At 37.4% G+C, this 22650-nt stretch overlaps 1 protein-coding gene across 4 annotated transcripts in view; it reads right to left on the reverse strand.

The window, feature by feature from the left end:
- The window catches only part of UBP1 (upstream binding protein 1), a 38308-nt gene that overhangs the window by 9982 nt on the left and 5676 nt on the right, over window positions 1-22650 (reverse strand). For 2 of the 4 annotated variants that reach the window (XM_055803615.1, XM_055803614.1), the window contains exons 2-9: window positions 17952-18103; window positions 13192-13268; window positions 10534-10639; window positions 9811-9917; window positions 7947-8099; window positions 7686-7796; window positions 7030-7137; window positions 326-429 (exon numbers count right to left, since the gene is read on the reverse strand). In XM_055803615.1, coding sequence (XP_055659590.1) covers window positions 326-429; window positions 7030-7137; window positions 7686-7796; window positions 7947-8099; window positions 9811-9917; window positions 10534-10639; window positions 13192-13268; window positions 17952-18103 — 918 coding nt within the window. Of the gene's footprint in view, window positions 1-325; window positions 430-7029; window positions 7138-7685; window positions 7797-7946; window positions 8100-9810; window positions 9918-10533; window positions 10640-12949; window positions 13030-13191; window positions 13269-17951; window positions 18104-22650 lie in introns of those variants that run through there. The other 2 variants (XM_055803616.1, XM_055803618.1) reach the window with 2 other exon arrangements.

Here is a 22650-nt window from a genome sequence, read left to right on the forward strand (position 1 = left end):
GAGGGGCACAAAGACTGTTCTTACTGAAAAAAACTAGTTTCCATAGACAAGGACTAAATTAGAACAGTTAAAAAAGTCAAGTATTTGCTATACGACAAAGGACAAGAAGTTTTCAACAATGTATAGTACAAAACTGAAGAAGCAGAAGTAATCACATTATAATTGAATCATGTAACGCAAGTGTCAAACGCTAAATACATAGATCAAAACAATCTCTCACTCCCCAAGCAGAACCAGAAAGCAGTTTCTGTTACTCAGACAACACTTTTGAATAAGCCTGATTTTAAAATGTTACCTTCAATTAGGGTACAGAAAAGGAACCCACCTGTCTGGGACACTGTAGGTATTATGCTGAGCAGAGGTGAAAGTTGGAGCAGGAGTAGGACTGTTGTTTACAAATGTTGTAGGAGTATCAGGCCATGGTGAACACTGAAGATAAAGAATTAGAACTTAAGTTTCTCTTGACAATACATTTTTTTTACTCTAATGCTTACTTCTTTTGTTTAAAGCCAGGGTTTTATCCACAGAGAATTTTGAGTTGTAACTCCAAATAATGATTCCCTCCGTCCCACACATTGCATGCAGATACTCCAAGTTAAAATCAGTTCTGTTTTATCTTGTTCTTTCATGAAGATTCCTATTTATACTGTCTTCTGTCAACAAAATGAAGGTATTTGTGGTGGAACTGACAGAAGACCTGTACAGATTACTCTGTTTAGAACAAACCAACCAACCAACCCACCCCAAGCCATCTGCCGAAAAAAATTATTTCCATCCTAAAAGGGATGAAGGGGCTGTTTAAACTGCAGGTATCACAACTTGACAATAGGTTTTCAGCAATAATAAGTAAAACTATGAAGCTTGTGGATAAATGTAATGTAGCTGCGCTGAGAACAATTAAATACAAATGGAATTTTCAGTTGAAAAGTTTTGTGAATTGGAAAATTTTTAGTGATTTGCTGCAGGACTAAAATGATGCTTACATGTACTACTTTCTCTAAACTGCTTGGTAAACTGGAATTTTTATACATAAATTTAAGTCATCACAAGTGTATGATGAGCCAGCTGTCCAATTTGGTCACACTTTTTTGGGTATTTTTTTAAAGCATCATGATAGAGCCCTTGAAAATGAGACTAACTCTTAGTGTTTGCAATACTACTGCAAATTCAGTATTTAAAAAAAAACCAAGAATAAAGAGATTTTGTACGTTCAAAGACAAACAGACAAGATTAAAACAAGTGAGTTTCCCAAGACAAAGTAAGCTAAGACCATGCCTGTTAAAACAACAGATTTCTGATACACTTATGCACCAGCTAAATACCCTGTAAGGAAATTTCCAGAGTTATATCATAGCCTTGTAGGGGGGAGAAGGAGGGATGGAAGGGAACAAGTATGATCTAATATAATATTAATGGAAAATGTTTCAACAACTTTGTGTTGAAAGACCTTTTCACTATCTGGGGGAAACAGTAAATAAGTGCAACACCAGCTGCAATCTTCTGTAAAACATTTAACTATTTCTGTGCTGGACTCCAGTCTTCACTTGTCAGAGCAAGAGCCCAAGTTCTGCAGCAGAACGTAGACAATTTAAAAATAGTCATCTTGCACGCCAATAGCTTAGAAATCAGGAAAATCATTGATCTGTCTGATATTTGATTCAAATCAGTATTTTTGCTAGCCACTGTGTACACGCTGGCTTTGATTATCATAGTCAGAGCCACCCTTTAGACTACAAACAGTGCTATTCTGTATATTCCCATCTGTTGTCTCTCTTCTCGAGCTCATTTTATCGTTAATCTCATAGATATTATATTACAACAGGTAGTTAAAGGAGGCCTTCACTCTCTAATTATTGGTCCAAAGTCATAATTTTAAAATAAAAGTTCAACATAATAACGTTGACTTTGTTCTTCCGAAGTATTTTGAATGCATAATTAATTTTCTTTAATATTCTGACATTCTCTCCCTGAATTTTAATGCAAGATGTTGATCTGGACACACAGATGCAAGCTGTACATCCTTAGCCACTATTCCATGACAAGATTCTGTTCATCACACAGATTTAAATTCAGCAGCAGGGAAGAACGCGCTGGTGTCAGAGAACAGCTTTTGAGCCATTCCCAAGGCATGTACTGCAGTTCATGTTTCTGTCCTTCAGACTCAGCTGAAGTTCACAACAAAACTCTTGAGTTCCAATACAAAAAGAAGCACATTTGAAACGCGTAGAAAATCTCAACCCGAAGCAAGTAGCCTTTCTTCTATAAACAGACTTTCCTACCTTGTCTCCTCTTCCAGCAAAAATGTTAAGACTATCCACTGAGATTGAATCAGTTAGTTAAAAACCATAAAAAGTAATTACAGTACTACTGCAGCATGCCTATTGGCTCAGTTCTCCTTTCTTCTGTCCTACAGGTTGGGAGGAAAAAATGAGTATTTGGATACTGCAATACTTAATTCTGAAAGGTTCAAGGAACAAGAAAGCCTAGCATGTAGGGGGAAAAAAAAAGGTAACAGCACATATTCAAGCATCTTTGAGCAATTAACCCGAGCTGCTTATGCTTTCAAAATCATTCACATGCGTAACTGACCCACACTTCCCAAAAACATCAGATTCAGAAACAGGATTAGACAAGTGCCTGGGCATCAACTCCATTAACATGAAAAAGACTAAGCAGGGATGTGCTTTCTAACAGCCTGCACGATGATTCTGGACACCGAGGGGGTTACCAGGGGAATGGATCACACAAAGTGGCATGGGCCTGAAACAGCATCTGCAATCACCACTGCCTGGGACGGAACGCTAGACTTCGCAGAATCGTGATCTCATCAATCAGGGTATTTCTTACATTCTTAAGCCCAAAATTGAGTTACCAAAGGACATTCAGCTAGCTAATGATACTAATACAGAAGTCCCTGGCCACTAAACATAAACTTAAGAGAAAAACATCACCCTGTCACAAGGAAGCATCCAACTCTGTAAAAAGCAATCACAGAACAGGAAAGACCGGCACTGTATGTTTACCTGTAATGAACAACAAATATATCCTGGTGAATTTCTAAATATGTTGGGCTTTGAGGTCTCAAGACTAACTGCCTTGCACTACTAGTATACTGATACAACTGCACTCTGGAAATCATGTCTGATTTCCAAACACTGATTAATTCTTGAGAAGGAGAAAACTATTCTGGTTTCAGATCTTTAACATCCTTTTGTATAGGCCATGAATGAAGTTATGAACTGTTTACCAATGGTTTTATTAAGTTAAAAAGGAAGATAGGAAATCTTTCTAAATATGACTTTTCAGATTCAGGATATGCAGCATTTAAGCTTACAATGTTCTTAACTTCTGAAGAACTGCAAAATCTCAAGTTATTCTAGGCCACCATTTAATGTTATCTCCCTTCCTACTTCCAATCTACCTGAATCTGCCCAAATTCTTGCTTTACAAGAGAGTAAAACTGAACTTTGCAAATAATTCCATACTACATTGAAATACCAAGTAAACATGAAAACAAAATATATTAAGTCTAATTTGTACTCCAAATCAGACTTACTACTTGGGCACACAGTATCATCTTTAGCGATCAAAGCAGCAGTTTTATTATAAACAGCATACAGCTTTTTCAATGAACCTGTAAAATGCAGGGTTCTTGCCTCAAACACCCACAGCTGTTTTTGGCAAAAGTGGAAAACCTTCTGCACATAGAGACTTAATTTGTTACAAATACAGAAGTAAAGAAGTCATTCCCAAAACTACATCTGTGAAGTCACCCGTGTGACATACTCTGTATGCTACTGCACTGATAATTGCTATATGAAATACAGATGTAAGGAGAAACAAATCGAAGAAATACCATATGCTTATGTTGCTAAATTAGTTTTGTTCTGACTCCACTTTCTGACTCATACAGTTTCCAGAAGGTTTTATATTCTAAATTTAAGTCACTTGAGGAAGTATTTAACTTCTGCACCAATCTTTCATGTCCAGAACTTAATGTTCCAATTTATTTCAGGATCTATACCTGCAAGTCTTCTGTCTTCCATGTGCCCTATCATCAGCTCTATCTGCAAAAAAATACCATTTGACTAAGCTTAATCAAACTGTAGCCTTCTATAGTCTAGCCTGGGACATATAACAGTGTCTTTCTATCTGGAAAATACCAAGATAAATACTGCAGAAATTGCAGTGGATGCATTGAATTTTGAAACACCAGGTGAATGAAAAAGAGCAATGGAAAAGCGTATCAAGATGGCATTCTTAAGAAAACGAATGAGAAGGAATATGTACTGTGTTAGAATCACATACAAATTACACTGGAAAGAGAAGATACTAGGCTCAGTGTTTCCTGAAGGAAGCACAGTAAGCAACCGATTCATCTAAATCAGATTGTGGCTGAGCTGGAAGAACTCATACAGGAAGAAAAAAAAGAAACCAAATCAGAAATATCCAGCAAATACAACAGCAGAATCTTGGAGGGACAAAATAAAAAAGCCAACATATAAAATGAGATGCAAAAAGCAAGGAACAAAAAAAGACAGCCTGTACAACAGGTTAGGTGTAGGAGGAAGATAACAATACCCAGCCTTAAAAAGGAAGCAAACTATAGATTTGATCAACCTATATTTCTGGAATTCAAGGAAAGATAACAGAAAACTATTTCTGAGCATCTAGGAAGCAGCACTGGTTAAGTAACAGCCAGCACTCTTGACTTCATCAAGAAAAAATACACTTCAAACAATCCTGTTTTCCTTCTGTAATGGAGCTACAGTTCCCAGGACACACAAAGCCCAAGATCCATCATAAATCAAGACATAATATGTAGAACAGTGTCACTTCTTATACTTAGACGTGAAGGAGGTCTTCGGTTTTTGTGTCCAAGCCCCTCTATGACAACTGCACTGCACATACGGTACCTTTGATCTGCACACAGGAGGTAAGCCTGATAATGGCCAAACTTTCTGATGGCTACCTTCGGGAACAGATTTGCAAGGACAAAACTGTTCTAAATAGAAACACGCACCATCCCCTGTCCAGATTTACAAGGCCCACTAGAATAGGCCTGTCTGGTGACAGAAGAGAATGGCTGAGGAGTTGGCCTTAAGCTGTTGAACAGACATTCCTTTTCTAGATCAACTTAGGCAGTCCAAAACGGTACTTAATGAGTGTATAGCGGTTACCAAGACTTCACTACGAATACAGCAAAAATAAGTGTTTCATGGTATTTTTTTTTATGGCTTTGGTGATTTCTACTAATTTTGCTAATGCTAAAAGTCACTGTCATGATGGAATAGGTTATGTTTTAAATCTGCAGATGATACCAAGTTAGCAAGGCTGAAAGCATTTCATCCTACAGGAATAACATTCAAAATGGTCTCAACAAACGGGCCAAATGATCCCAAGACAGCATTTTGTTATGGGTATATGCAGAACAGAAACAGTCAGCTGCACAATTAAGAGAACTAGAGCGCTGTACACAGCTGTTATTTCAAAATGTGGGTCACCCTTCGTGCCAAGCAAGAAGTGAAGAAATAAACATACACACACTATCTTGTGTGTGCTTTGGGAAAGATATTCAGTACTACCTGTCCTATCTCAGTTTTTCTTCACTACAACTAAGGTAATGATCCCATTCACAGAAGCTTAGTATTTCAAGAGATTGTTAAGAAGAGGTTAGGTAACTTTCAGGTATCATTTTGGCTACAGTTTGTCCTACTCTGGAAAAGGGATTTGTCATAACTTTTAAAAATACCTTTTTCTATTAATCTTCCTATAAGCAACAATCATTCAAAGAAATGCTTAGAGCAACAGGAAGGGGGGGGGGGGCGAGGCGGGGAAGAATTAGAAATCCCTCCAAGGACCAGCTCAAAAGATGCTTCAGACATGCTTTGCAAGTGATAAAATCCTGTTTTCTCCTGTCTGTACCTCCCCACCAGGGCCACCTGGAACAAATAAGAGTGTCTGCACTGCCAAAGAATCCTAAAGGTGCATCTTAAAACAAAGAAAAAAAACAACCACCAAGAACAGCACAACGTAAAATTCAGACAGCTCAGTGTTTACAATAGCTTCAGGGGGTAAAAAAAAATATCCTTCAAAGAACCCGTCTGACTCAATATTGCTTGTTCTCTCCCACCTAGTTACACAACTTATAAACCACAAGAGGCATACACTGAAGTATTTTATAATCTAAACCTTATACGTCGCTTTCACAGATCATAAATAAAAACCTAATAATGTCTGAGGGACAAGAGTCAGACAGTCATTGCCTCAGTGCAGCCGAGAAAGAGCTGTCAGCACAATATGCCTGTTTCAAGAACAGTCAAATAATTGTCTACCACAGTCACATTATTAATTGATATTTAAACTTGCCAAATGGAAGATGCAGGATTGTTTCTCATATGAGAAGTGTAAGTTCTCAATGATATTTACCTTAAGAAACAGCATTTAAGAAACCTAAAATGCTAACCCGTGACAGGAAGATATGGATATATGTTAGATTCAGTCTGGGGGGCACACACAGGGGTAGTGGACACACATCATGAAGATGTGCTGACTCTTCTTAACTGCATTAAACCTGCTTGGAGCACAATATGTAGATGGGTAAAGGAAAAATCAGTAACTAAAGATCAATCATCTGCAACACTACATGGCGTTTCAAAAATACTGAGGTACATGGAAACTTATATGGAATGTAAGTACAAATACGGAACAAAACACTAAATTCCACTGATCTTACTTCCACTAATTATACACATATAAGAATACAAAAAGCTATTTCATGTAAAGTCGCATAAATGGAAAGCTCTCGACTTTTAAAAGTTACACAGTCCCTCTGCAACAGTATAAGTGTTAGATTTAGGAAGGATTCCTTTGCTGAAAACAAACATAGAGAAATTGGTATACATAAAAGTGAATAAAATTAAGACACAGCAATCAAAATATTTTTACTTTATATAATGGAAGTTTCTCCTATATCTAACACTGCACAAGGTATCTTGCACAATGAAAAGGTAAGCAGAAGTCCCTTACACTGCCTCGCTTTGCCAGAGAATCACCGTAGTCTGCTGGCAAAGTCCGCTTGCTGGACTTTTTCTGCTCATGTTCAACTGCATCTTCAATTATAGGCTCAAGCCTCATCTGGACAAACACCAAAGATTTGGATCAATTTCTTTTCATTATACAGTGAGGAAAGATCTAAAAGCCTTTTTAAAACTTCTGAAATCTTTAGAAAACTGAATAGAACTCACTGATGTTTAAATAAAAAGAAAATGCAAAAACCTACTGAGGCTCTGGCCTTAAATTCAGTCATCTCCAAAAAAACAGACTTTGAAGCTCGAATTCGGCAGATAATTAAACTCTAGATTCCCCCCTCTTTTTTTTTTGCTTTTCAGCTGCAAGGTTTTTAGATCTGTACCAAAACACTTGCTCTAGGGTTCAGTACAGTCAGTCAAATAGCGTTCAATCTTAGTGTGTTTTAATACAAGCATCTATCGAGTACCTAAATGACAGTTTACTAAACAAAATCTTAAAATTTAATGTTGCTGTTCACTGGACATGATTTTAAATAAAAAGCTTATCTTTGTGTAAAACTAATTCTTCCCCAACCCTTTCAAGACTGCAGCTAAGTAATATGCCATATCTATGTATTTTCTTCTCAGTCAGCAGATGCAATTCTGTTTTGTTACCTCTGTAAGAACTGTGGTGTCATATGAAGGCTGATACTTTTCTTTTTCATGTGCAGTTCGCTTTTCCATCTTTTCTCTGTCTGTTTTCTGTTTCCTGTCTGCTCCTTTTGGCTAAAAATGAACAGTTACATGAACAAGAACGCAAGTGGAAAATTGTTTTATAATTGAAATCTAATCTCAGAAGTCAAGCAGTAATATAAAGATGTCCCCCATCTTTATGAGAGCTTCCGAGAGACTTAAGGATCTGTTTTCTACCGTTACCTTAAAAACTTTGATTTGACAACTGGCTGAATGCAGATGATCTGTATATTCTCCATTTTCAGTCTGTTTGAAAGTGTCAACCTGAATCCTAAAAGGAACTCCTTTCTCTCCTCCGTGTTTACGAGGGGTAAATTCAGTGCTGATACAATGTACCTGGAAAAAAACCAACCACCAAACAAAAAGGACTCTCAGAAGTATTCTAGAGAATGTCTACAATGTCATTCTCAGCATGAGTTTTACTGTGTTACCAGCATCGTGGGTTTTCTAAGGACAAGTAATAAATTACCCAGCCCGAGGACCAAGCTGCCCAAGTAATTGGTTCCTTTTCATGCCCACATGCAAATGATGCCAAAAACACTACACTTGAACTGACAGGGAAGAGGGGAAACAAGCAAGTGTGTCGCCAAAATCTCTGCAAAAAGGCAGAGGTCATTACAGATTTTTATTAAATAAGAACTTGCTGGGTCTTAAGAAGAATGTATGTGGATAACAACTATATCTATCATGAATATAGCAATAACTTTTTCAAAATACTACTGTCCAATGTATTATAGCTAGAAAAAACTTCAGTTACTTGTAATAAATATTACCAAAGCTACAGAAGGTCACTGACTGGAAGAGTTTTTAATCTCATGTGAAACCAGGGTATTTTCAAATATGCAAATTTCTTATAGAAGTCAGCAGACTTTTTAATCAGTATGTAATTGCCTCAAGTGCTACATCAAAATGAAGACTGGGTTTATAGGCGAGAAATACCCATAAAAGATACCAAAGGGCGGAAAATCAGTGTAACAGAGTTATGATGAATCTCATCGGACCATACTCCCAACATTTTTTTTGCTTCTTTATCAAATTTTAAGTGAGCCAAGCACCATGGACACTTTGCACTCTCAATAACTACAATACTATCTTTTTATTTCCTATGGCTATCAAGAATAGAGAAACACAGACTCGAAACTGAAGCTTTAAGTATCCAATCAGTGCCGCTACACTGTGTTCTACAGACTTTAGAATAAGTAAACTACACTTGCATAACAAGAACCAGTTTAATTTTCAGTCAGTCTGTTACCACTTCTTCTAAAGGGCATAAACAAAAATAATGAATAGTTTATCACACACTTCTTCAAGGAGACTACATTTTAGTAATTACATAGTTCTTTCTAGAAAAAAACGTCTTTGATTGTACTGGATCAGAGTCAATTTAGTGACAATATGGAATTTAACCTATTTTGGCAACCACAGTAAGAAACACTGCTATCTCTAACTTTATATGTATACCTTTTTGTAATACAAACAGATCTGAGAGAAAAGCTAAAAATTCCAATGCAAACCTGAACATTCTACCTAAATAATTTCCTAAGAAAGCATGTTCAATTACCCTGAATATCAAAATCGTACTACAAGGAAGCCTCTCGACACAGTAAGAAACATCTTGGAATGTCTGATTTCAAAGTCTCTTTGTATCACATTATTTTTCACTTTGTATCCTTACACCAATCCTTGCTTAAGCTCGCCACTAGGACAGTAAGCCTCAAAAAAAAAAAAAAAAGAAGCAGTATTGACAGTTATTTAGAAGGATACAAATTGATTCCAATACTCTGTATAACTAAGTATTTTAACCATGACAGCTTTCTTCAAAGAGCTTTTTGAAAACCTTTTATTTAATTTGTTTTTAAGCTTTTAGAAACCCTAATCAAGTTGAAAAACGTAACTAGGGACACTGCTAGAACTATGAACCTGTGCTTTTTTACAGAGCTCGTATTTAAAGGCTATCCCACAAATAACAAACAGAGAAGCAAATATACTACTGTTTGTGACCTGAAATGCACCAAACACAGACATCCAGTCAAGTAAAGTTTCAAACCTGAATAAAAGCAGATGTACATTTTGTTGGATCCCACAAAAATTCAACTGCATTGAGCTGGCTTGGATTTGTCTTGATATCAATGACTCCAACAGACATTGGAATATCTATTAAAATAAGTAGTAGATATTTCAAAATAATCAGATGCCAAGAAAACACTACAAATAAATTTTAATATAAGGTTACCATCAGCAAACACAGGTAAGATGGAAAAATGTGGGCTTCGGCGGCTTGACCACAAGCCCAGAAAGTTTCTCTAGGACTCATCTGAAGAATCTTAGTAGACTCAACATTAAAAGTGCTCAGAGTTTGAGAGTGGTTTTTGATTCCCTTCCTCCCCCACCACCCACACACAGCCTGTGCACCAAAAATGACCAAGTTACACAAAACACAGAAGCCACATTGGTGCCATTTCCACAGTTTACTAAAGAAAGTCACTTTTGCCTGTATTCTCCCAATTACTGTTTCATTTACTAATCCAAATTAGAAAGATCAGTAATGTGTAAGGTTGCAGAGTGGCTATCTTACTTCTAGTAGCACTTAAAAGTTTTTAAAGGAATATTAAAGTGGTAAGAACATTTATATTCAAAACACACCCTGTGACAAAGCAGCATACAGAAAACTAATGTGTTTTTTCACCAGCCCAAGCGTAAACGTGATCATGATCAATTTAAATTTGGAAATTGAATTTCGTACAGTGGCAACAAATAGAAACAATTATACCTAAGTCGAGAAGTCGGTCCCCAGGGCGGTTCCACTTCCAACCTTCTAGCTGCTGGTGCTCTGTATATTGCAACCTTCTGTCATGGAACACAACTCTTATAATACTCTGACAAAGAAGAAAACGATCATCTGATGAGCCACAAAGTTACTGTATGTTTAGAAACAGCCTGAAGATAAAACACTAAAACATTCCAAAATAGCCACAGTGCTGATAAATATGTACTTACAGCAAAAAATCTGGCAACCATCACTATGCCAAAATATTCCAGAACACAGAAATACAACTGAGCAACAGGAGATACTAAAAAATGTGGTAAAAATGCAAATGAGAATTACATCTGGTTGCATATTCTAAAGGTCACTATTAATTAGATGCAGTGAACTGAGCAACACTGACAGCACAGTACCGACACTGTGTCGGCAACACCAACTTACTTCAGAAAACAAACACAAAAGACTTCATTTATTCTGAAAAGCAGTGAATATAGTTTGACCATTTATTTCACTGTTAATTCTGTGGATTTTTGTAGAAAGTTTTAAGAAACTAACAGAAAATGCCCTTCCTAGAATTTTTAAGTATATAGTTACAACAAATCTGTAATAAACAACTTTCAAACTTTTCTAACTATTCTAGCTGAAATATTAATCTAAAAATACCACGACATATAATCATAAAAATACCGTAACGTTACTCAGCTAGAAGCAATTGTCCAACAACACATACTTTCGTGGACAGTGCTGGTACACTGTGCACTTAGTCATATTCTGCTGCATGAATGCACATCCAAAGGGCGGGAATACTGTACACATCAACTGCTACTGAACAAACAAAACGTAGACAAATTTGGTTTTTTTTTCCATTAGTCTACAGTCTTATTTGTATTAACAGCAGGTAAGCGTCCAAAAAACCCAAGAACTTGTTAATGAAGTGTCTCTTAAAGATACATTGCATTTCTTTGGTTTTATTTCAAAAATAACAGAAAACGTACACGCACATGTGCGTGCACAAACACACCGCTCCTTTTTCACTGCAAACTGGCAAGTTTGGAACTTGGAAACATCTGCAGCCACCTTCACCAACATGAAATGCCTTCTTTGTTAACAAAGTACTGGGATTTTAGCATTTAAATGTTCAAAATGGGAAGTCTGTCGATGCAGCATTACAATACCTTGCTATGACAAAATTTCCTTTTTTTAAACTTTTGCACTGCTTTGTCCTATTCTGCCTACCAAATGGCTCATCACCAATACACAAACCTCTAAAATTACAGCAGAATGATACCGCAAGACTACATGGCAATAACAGCTAAGGGGGCAAACAGTCAATATGCTTATTACAGCAAGTCAACATGCCAGGTTGTAAAAGGTTAAATAACAGAATTCACAAATTCCAGTTTTACACTTGTGCTTAACACTTCTTGAAATTATCTCTGAACAAGCATCCCACAGAAAAGCAAGAACAAGGCACAGGACTATAGAAACAGCCAAAGTTCACAAAGTTGACAGGCAGACTCTGCCTCACACAGGCACACTGTTCTGGTGTATTTACCAGTACCACTTCCAAAGTGACTTTAACTGAAGTTCTTCCCTTCTTTCCCAATACCTGAATAAGATTTTTCAGCAAATTTGGTAAAATCATTAGATGCTTACAAGAAAAATCCAAACCTCTCTCCTTTATCAGTTCTTTTCATAATCTGTACCATGAATTGGGAATTTTTCAGTCTGCCTCATTCTTACACTTCACACAATATCTCAGATCCACAGTACCTTCTGCTAAAGCACAAGGAGATAAATCTGGAATTAGGAAAAAGACCTCAGCTCTGGAACAAACTGCTCTGTGAGCAGCAAAATTAGAGAAATCTGTTGCCCTATGCATCCATCTCTAATACCCCACCGTTGCAAAAAACACAGGTTGGCCCCATGCGTCTTCCATAACACTTACTAAGAAACATGCTCATAGCACCTCCACTCCTTTCCAAATGATCCTCTAGTTTCCTTCCCCATCTCCTAATCACTTGAAATAGACAATGAAATGGCTCAGAAGACGCTGGATACATACAAATCTATAGGCAACTAGGATCATAAGGTTTGCATAAAATAACTTGGTATTCAGTACATATAAGTACTCCATGCACTGAGTATTTGGATTCATACTTCTTTATTTGTAAACATCACCAGTCCACACTCATTCTGAACAAGCACCTACTGACAGGAAGAAAAAAAATAATCCATAAAATGTACAGTGTCTAGATTGAATTTCTCTCACTAACTTTATATACTTAAATTTGCCATCACTGTTATCACAGCTTCCTTTCACTCAGCAGAAAGACATGGACACATTTAGTGGAGACCCATCTCATCTTAAAACAGATCAGACTGCAGACCTCATAAAGGGTACATGAAGTGATTAGCTCACCTTTAGTTGTCTAAAGTAACATGAACACATTAATAAATGGGAAAATGCATACAGGTATATTCTTCTAGTTTCCAGTAAACCTGAAATAAAACTATGCATTAGGTTCCACTGTGCCCATTTTCTTTACTGGTCAGAGTAGCTGGTCCACTTCCCTCTGTGACCAGGTAAGGTTAAGAACTAGTCTTTCCATACCCAAGCAGCCAAGGTTTGTTAGTAACATGATCTAGAGAACTTCAATTCACCTTCACCAGTTTCCCATTGATCTCTGGTATGTCTCCAGCTTTCCGATTATCTAGCATCCGTATCTCGTAGGACTGACCTTTAAAGAGAGAAAAAAAATATCTATCAATAGAGAAGTCAGAGCACAAAGCACAAAGCTATTTTGTGTTTAAGGCACCAGAATTAGTTTTTGGTTCATAGTACAGAAGAATACCAGTACCTGAAACTTCTGTTCAATTGATTTTTATAACAAGATTCACTTCATAGAACAGGAATTAATGGAACAAAATGAAACTTCCTGGTCCCTTTAAAACTACAGATAGTTTCAAAGTTTAAGTATTTCATTTTACATGAAGTGTAAGTACTTGTTTCTCTATTTTTCTTCTGAAGAAACACTTTTCAAAGCTGAATTCCTTAATTTTTGAAGCTGATGAAAGGCAGCATACTGAGAACCACAGAGTGGTCTTCTGAAATAAAACTCCTGCAGAGTTTTTATACTCTTCATGCAACATACATCCCACTCTCCCATGTTTACTTCTGCCCATGTACCTGTGCCTTTGTATGATTTTTAGGCTTTGCATGATTTCAGAAATAAGCCTTTAACAGAGCCAGTTACTGGTTATTTCAAAAAGGTACGAGCAAATCTATCTTTCCAGTGAATTTGATGAACTGTTGTGCTTTAAAAAAGACAAAGCTCAAAGTAATTTATTTGAACTACAGGGATTTTATTTTTTTTTCCCACAAGGTGAGCAGCACATATTCATTTGCAAAATCACCTTTCCCTAATTAAAATACAGGACAAAACAGATTTCAAGAGGTTCACCAAGATCAAGTGCAGTATATTCATTACCTTCTACACTACCCTCCAAACTACCTTTACGTTCTAGTGCATTCTACATTTCAAAGACATTTATTGACTTGCCCTACAAGGTAAAAGGTCAGCTCTCATACCCCTGTGAATAAGCAAATGACTTCTTCAGCCCCTTTCACTGCTTCATAGGCTGACGCTACCTCCAACTATGGGCCGTTTGGAGTTTTTTGCTGTAATGCAATTAGCACATTTATGTATATACTCTACAGATGTACAGATTTACTTTACCCCACCAGCATCTATGATCATTAGTAAGATCATCGATGACATAAACCCATATAAAAATGAAATGAACCTAGTGCAGCTCAGTAAAGCAACAGATCATTTCTCCTCCTGTATTTAAGAGGAGGCAACGTTTTTCCTGTTAAGTCAGATTTGTTCAGGCACCAATGTTACTTTACTCACACAGATACAACATATGTAAGCCCATCTACATTTATAGACAACATTTTTAAAATCTAGCACTATTAATAAAACTTTTGCAAGTATTTCTCCTTTCTCTCGCATCATTTTTTGGAGGAGGGATGGTAATGTCTGCTTGCTTGCTCAGCAAGTGTTGCTAACCTTTTATAGGTACAAAATAATATTAAGACGAAAGATTTGATGAAGTTAAAAATCAAGGAATACCCAATTCAAAAATGCAACAATAGCATGGGAAGTTTTCAAGAGAAAGGGACAGACATGTTCTGTTCTGGACATGTAACTGCTCTGAAAGTGTGAAAAGCACCACAGCACTGATCTTAGTCATTTCTGTATGAGACATATATATGCTGCTTTCTCTGCTTTTTCCTGGAGTGTAGCCACAGGAGCAAGGCGACATAAGGTGCTAGGAACCTTTAACTGCCCACAGCTTAACACTGAAACTGTAGTACCCTCTTTCACAAAAATCACAGAATAGTAATGTTTGGAAGGGACTTCTGGAGGTCATCTTGTCCTACATCCCTGCTCCAGCAGGGCCACCTAGAGTCAGCTGCCCAGGACCAAGCCTGACTGCTTCTGAGTACCTCCAAGGATGCTTATCCAGCCCAGACGTCATTAGCTTCTCTACAAGCACCTTATGGGAGAAAACAGCAAAAGCCTTGCTGAAGACAATGGCTTATAAACAACACCCACTGCCCTCCCCTTGTCCATCAAGCCAGCCATTTCATCAGAGAAGTTTATCAAGTTGGTCAAGCATGACTTCCCCTTGGTGAATCCATGCTGACTACTCCTGATGACTCTTGTCATTCAAGTGCCTGGAAATGGTTCCTAGAATTAGTTTCTCCATCACATTCCCAGGAAGCCTGTAGTTCCTAAACTCTGAACAACACTCTTAGCTATTCCAACTAAAACACTGACAGAGGGTAAAGCCAGGGATTGCTTAAGTGTTGCCTTAAGAAATGTCACCATAGCTTAACAGACGGGGCAAATGTTCCTGCTGTTTCTAGTATTCTAGTACTCCCGATTCAGTAAACTAAGGCAACTGCTGACGAAATTAAAGAAGGTATTCACTCTCTATGGTACTCACTATTCACAATCCTCTTGAAAATTATTTAAAGGTGAGACACTGCCTGATAATGGGGCCAAACTAGAAACAAGGTAACCGAAGTGACGAGGATTAAAATTACTCTTTTGCTAGAGGAGTTCATCCAATTCATTACATAAACATATGTATCAGTACAACAAGTATTGCAAACTGATCCTTACTTCAAGCTGGCTTCAGTATGAAAGATGTCATCTCTCTACACAATCCCAAGTTTGTTTTTTTTTAACATGTATACATACATACACACACACTAACAGCTAAGAGAACAATTTTTAGGAAAAAGTCTTAACGTAGACAGCAAATGTACTGTCTTTCTGTCTGAGGTATTGGCACTGAAGGGATGCTGGACAACTGGGGTTTTCCCCCCCCATATTTATTTAGAAAAAGGATCAATGCCTTCATTTTTTGACTTCAATGAAGTTACCCAAGACTCTGAAAACTAGCACAAGCTCTTTGCAAAAGAATCTTTATGAAGAGATTTTCAAGGGTAGATGAAACATTTACAGTCATTTCAGACACTGTCACTTAAAAGCCAAGCTCTTCTCATAGCAAGCACTTTCTTTTTTCAGCTTGCTGCTTCCCCAACACACTGAGCTGAACTTTAAGCTTCATGTTTGGTCAGGAAGGTGGGATCCTGGCACTGAAGAAAACAAAGTATATTTCTACAGAGCTTAAAGTTTATAAAAATTCAGAGTTTTTTTAAACAGTGCACAACATCTTGCTGGTCCAGCATACTGCTGCAATTGTTCCATTTTCTCCTGAAGAGAGCACTCAGGGTACAAAAAGGGGTTAAAAATACAAGTAAAACTCACTAAGCAAATGGCTGAACTATGCAATCACATGTTTTTAAGAGACTAAGAATCACCTAAAGAACTTTCACTATTCTCATTAGTAGAGGAGTCAAGTAATGTTTAAAGCATACTTGGACAGACTGGATACTGCAAGATGAAGCAGTTTATTCACATGGAAAGCTGAAAATGATGCTTTGACATGATGTCAGTATCAAATTAGAGATAATCTGCTCTCACAGACTTTAGGGCCCCAGTACACAGTTAAACACTACCAGGTATGAAATGCATCACTAGCAGTTCATACTACTAGAAGCACTTAAACTTGAGCAAAAAGGATAGCCTATCAAGAAAACACACATGTAAAATATATGAGTTCTATAAACTAGTAAATCGTCAAGTTACATAGCTCACACAGACCAAGGAAAATTCACCAGTACATACTTTAACCTGTGTCCTTGTCACTGCACACTGACGCAGTACACTGCTCAGAGAGGCACATTAGCCAAGAATATTAGTTGTACCAAAACATGGTAGGATATGGAAAAGTAGTGGTAAAAAATATTTTTAAATTGTTTTCATTTTTCATACAAGTCATGCTGTGGGACTGTTGTCTTCTAATTACAGTGCCATTTATTGAGAGATTTTGAGTCAAAGTCCATAAGCAAAAGAAAAAGCAAAACTAAATCTAGGAACAGTGATCCTAGAGTGTTAGAGCAAGGGAAGGGGACAGTCCCGAACAAATGACAAATGGTTTTATTTGAGCTCAGAATGCTAGCTGACTAAACTTAGAACACCAGTATCATCTCTCGTGGTGAGGGAGGTTTTATCACATGGCAATGACTATATTCAGATTTTTTTACCCAGCAGTCTCTGCTCTCTGTAGAAGGAAACCCAAATTATCATGCAAATCAACCACAGGCTACGAGGAAAAAACAGCAAGACTTACGAGCAGTATTTATCTAGATACTTTCTGATTAATGCAGGCAGACAATAGTGAAGCACAGAGAAACTCTAAAGGTACAACAAAGGTAGCTGCACTTGTGTTTACATTTCAAACATAACACTGGGGCAGAAATGTATAGCTAATTTGAGAGCGATTACAGTGGCCTCTGTTGTGCAACACTTTTTGTTTAGGGACTGACATTTTAACATGTATTATGACTTTTAAGGGGTGTTTGTGTGTAGCTGATGCAAATATTATGCAATTATACTTGCTACTATCAATCATCAAAAGTTCAAAGAGGAATGCAAAATTAGTCTTGTATTTTAAGCTATTACTACTTGAAGTTTGTCTCCTAAAAGCTGTCAGCTTGATTTTACTCTGGGAGGTGGGAGATGGGCGAGGGGTGACACACAGAGCAGAAAAAAAACCCCAAAACCCCCAGACTCTAAAGGGAATGTAATGACAAGACTATAGCTATGGGTCTGCCAATTGGACAAACCAAGACAAACTAGCAAGGTACTCAACCTCACTTTTTACATGCATTTACTCTGGATGTACCCAAGTGTACAAAAACACAAAATACAATTCCAGTTTTAGACCTGCACCACAAGCTGCATTCACTATTGTTACGCCTGTAACATATGTATACCAACCTTGATTCAAGTATGTGAGAGTTTCATCATATAATTTTACTGCTGGAGATGTTGCAGCACACATAACATACTGGAAGGGTGGATGTTTCGTCTCATTTTCTTGGGGAAGGCTGGAATCTTCCTGTTTGAAAATGGGTAGTGCCAAAACATCGCTGAAAAGAACAAACAAATAACTCTGTGAGACTGTTGGCCCTGTTTTGCCTGAAGATAAAGCCCGGGGGGAAAAAAAAAAAAAGTTATTTGTGACTTTAAAAACCACAGTGGAATACATATGGAATTGTGTCAGTTTATTAGTGAAACTAACGTGAGCAGTATTGAAGACATTTTTCACCAAAACTTTAAGCTAGGACACATAAGCAATGCTCTGGGACCTAAGCAGACAATAAATAAAGTTGTGCTCATCCTCTGAAAATTTAGTCTTCAGTTCTTATCTCCACTGAAAAAATTGTTTACTCTTTTCACCTGTCAACACAGGCAAGCTTGCCTAATATACATGCAGCTGAGAGCGATGTATTTATTCACTTTCTTCTTTGAAATAATATATTCCCCAAAGTGAAAATCCTTCTCCCCATCTAGTATCATCATATCTAACCTATCAACTCCATTGACACTGAAGATTTTTCAATATTAACTTTTATTAGGCTTTATTAGGCTTTAGCACACTGAATAGCACAAAAAGATTAAGCAGCAGGTTCACTTCACTTATAAATGTAAGACCACCAGATAAACTTCTGAACTGTGAAGTTTCTGAAGAGTAAAGTGCAATCTGTACTGTTCACAGTAAGAAAGACAGCTTCACCACAACCAGTAAACACATCTGCTTTCTACAGAATAAAATTATCCATATTACCAATAGATTCATTTTCCTTGTATACAGTAATCCTTCATAAATAAAACCTCAAAGAGATTAGTGAGTAGCTCTTGCATGGAATTTTTGTTCACAATCAAGTCATCTGCAGGTCCATAAAAATGTCTTTGAAAATGAGTTTCTAAACTGAAGAAAGATTTCTCACATCTCACCTATTGATTCAGTTTTTAATCTACATATATTGTCTTTATTTTTCTTGCATTGATCACAATCATACATTTATTTTTTTTAAATAATTACATCTGCATTGCATGATTGTTTATGCTTTCTACCCTAAAATTTTTGAAGTTAAATTGTTTTCTGCTGTTCCTCATTTCTGTGACAGTCTGTTTTACTTAAAGAGAACTCTGTTAATCATTCTTGAATTCCAGCTCATATCTGGAGAATCAAAAAGCATCATTATCAATTTAAAGAGTGAAATTACAGCCAATATTTTTGTGTCATGGAAGGTTATAGTATAGATTTGGTCTATGTAAGTATTAGGTATGCGGAGTGTGGCTGCAGCACCCCAACTTTTCTCTTAAGAGCAGGTGTCACATACAGTAAGCTAAAGGCCAGCCACATCATATTCCACTCCCCTGGCTACCTGGACCTGAAAGAAGAAATACTTATGAACAGTGAAAAAGTTTAAGAAGTTTGTTTATACCTTGTAGAGACTGTACAGTCTCTCCCAAAAACAACTAGAATTAAAAAAAAAAAAGAAAAAGAAAAAAGACACTGGGAAGAAACCACAGGAGATGCTACAAATGGGCATGAAAGCAGGACAAGGCAAGAATACCATCCAAAAAAGCAGTACAAGCCTCCTGACGCCAGCTCCCCAAACTGGAGCCCAGAGGCAGCTTTACTCCTTAACTAGTTGCAAAGGAAAATGATGTGAAATACCCACTTAAAAGAGAAGCAGCCACTGTAAAACGGTCAAAAGGAGCATCACGTCCAGAGGCAGGACCGAAGACTTCGCAGATGGGTGGACTGCTACTTGAGGGTGACTCAGAAAAAAACACCAGATGCTTCGTGCCCTGCTGTCAGTCAAAAGGGCAGCACGAGCAGAGGGCAGCGCCACGCCAGAGGGAGCACTGCGACAGGCCCGAGACAGGACCTGGACACCGGGACCCCTGTGTTCTTTGGCACTTAGTAGAGTAGTTGAGTGTTTTTATGAAGAGGAACTTTAAAATGGAAAGAACACGGAAACAATAACCATGTTTAAAATAAACATGTATGAGTCGAAGCACAAAAAAAGGTGGCATGCAAAGTATCTCACCAAATAAATAACCTGTAATTCTCACCTAAATTCTGCAGCACTTGCTTTCATGTAACACACAAGATGAAAAAGGGAAGTCTTTTGTGTATTTATGAAAAATACCTTTCAAGCCTTGATTTCCCTCTCACAACTTAAAGACAAAAATGCATCTGGTCTGTCTTAAGAATGTGTGCCGTGGTTAATGAACTAGTTAAATGAGTAGACAAGGCACTGGAAGACACCAAAACTGGAAGACAAATTTAGTCTGCTTTAAACCTGCTTTTGCTAATACAAAGTGGTAATGACTAACTGCTAACACAGATATCAGGAAAAAAAAAAAAAAAAAAAAAAAGACATCCAACCCCTCAATCCTACAATTTAATTGTAAGGAGGTCACAATGCCTGATCTTAAATGCCACCATTCCAGAAAAACACTCCAGCAAATGGCACGAGGCAAATGTAAGAATCTTCATTTATTTTCCCAGATAAAACCATACATTTTTCTTATAAAAGACTATTCTGGGTACTAGTACATTCCAAAGGAAAAGAGAAGCCAATGCATTTAAAACTCTTTCCTAGACCATCTTTAAATAAATACAATTTAAATAACATTTTGCTTTGTTCACTCATAAAGAATGAAATATCCATGTTTTCACATCTACAGATACACTTGTTTCTGTCTAAAAACAGATAAAAGCTGCAGGCAATTAAAAAGAGTCAAAAGGGTATGACAAAAGTATTTCAAATTAAGATTTTGAAGTGTCATGATAAAGCAATGTTAACTGATTTAGAACCAACTATTAATTCCTCTTCAAAAAAGTGATATATCTTTTCTGACTTTCAGCAAGGAAGCTGCTACGAAGCGACGCATTTATCCTTCGTCACCGTTGTACAGCAACAGAGGATGGCCAGGTTTAATCATACCTGTGAGCCTACAGCTCAGCAACACGAAAGGTCTTCTGGGCAGTAATGGCATAAAGAATTTCTGCTATGTGAGCTGCTCCCTCCCTACACAGCATTTTTCTGGGCTAGGTTGGGGTGTCTGTGAGTTCACAGCACGGCCCAACACACAGCTACACCGCTGAAGGTGACAAAGGCAGGTGATAAAAATCTTACTGAAGAGAAACCCTCATCCTACCAAACATAACTTGAGGGTAAGCAGAATGACTTAAGCTCATGTCCCTCCTCACGATTGGCAGTAACAGGGGTACAGGAATCAGGGAAGAAATTGCTAATGTCTACCTTTAGCTAGGAAATCAATAGGAACACACAACTTTGAGAAACACAAGAATATAACAAGCATTCCTCCCAGTTCTCTGAGGCCAAAATCCCCTGTTGTTTATCCTTACTTTAGTTCAAATAGGGACCATCTAAATTTCAGTGACAAGCATTTTCCACAAAATAAAACTCAATCCTCACACAGCACAGCTGAAGAAAACATGTGAGGTGTACTCACAATTCAGAGAAGGAAACCAATGGGAAACAGAAATCTAGTATTTTTAATAGTCCTCTACTTAGACTGAAGAGGAACATCCTGCAAGTGATAAACTGCAGATAATATATGCTATTAAGTAGACCACATTCCTAAAAACTGTGGAGATTGTGACAGTCTTTCTACCACCTCTACTTTTATACTGATTCTATTGTAAAGACCCAACAGAAAAAAAGGCCAGGAGAGCAGGTCAGCCTTCTCAGTTCCAGCTTCTTTGTCCTTAGATCCTGGACACAATTTCTGCATTTATAATGACCCAGTGGCCTGGCAGCACAAATTATCTGCCCCCCAGTAAATCACTGGCAGCCTCCACACTTCTGTATACTTCAGCATCCTCTAGTCATTTTCTACTCAGCTGGTGAAATTTGATTTGTGCTGGCCCAGTGCAGATTAGTGACAGGCACTTTTACTGCCAGCTTTGCTCAGGTTATTTAACACGGCAAAGAACCTCTTGCCTAAACAGAAGTTGCCCAGATAAAGGAAAAATGAGTTTTCCACAACAGCTACTGTTGAAATTATTTCAAGCTACAGGAGAAAAGAGCTTTAGAAGACCGATTCTGTTCTTTTTCTGCCAATGATAACTTTTGATCTTATGAAGTAAAAGACTAATTTACTTCACTCGTCTCATCTAAGTGAACCTTGGACTACTACAAGCAAGCTGAGGTATAAATGAATAGCAATGTTTTTAAGGAGAAGTAGCATCTTTTGTTAAGACTTCTTGGTATCATTTGGAAAAGCAGATCTGTCAAGGTTTACTCTCTTGATGGAAGGAACACAGAGACCAAATTTTTGAAACTATTAGCTCCAGTACTAAAAGTCTTGTCTTCATCCCTCACAATTTGTTATCTAAAGCATTCAGCTGAAAGCCTTCTTTCTTCCTAGAAGGAAGAGAAAATGCTCCCAGAAAAACAAGAAGAAAGTCTTCATTACACACCAAAAGCAGGCAGCAAACACATCTCCAACACCCAATCTTAGCTAGCTATGTTACAGGAAAAGTGCATAATCTAAACTTCACCACACAAAAGTAAGAAGGCTTAGAAGAGGAAGCAAGGTGCACGTCAAACCTTGAACCAAAGCATCCAGTGGGATGGATCATGTGTGA

The sequence above is a fragment of the Falco peregrinus genome, chromosome 5, assembly GCF_023634155.1.
Source record: "Falco peregrinus isolate bFalPer1 chromosome 5, bFalPer1.pri, whole genome shotgun sequence".
NCBI lineage: Eukaryota > Metazoa > Chordata > Aves > Falconiformes > Falconidae > Falco > Falco peregrinus.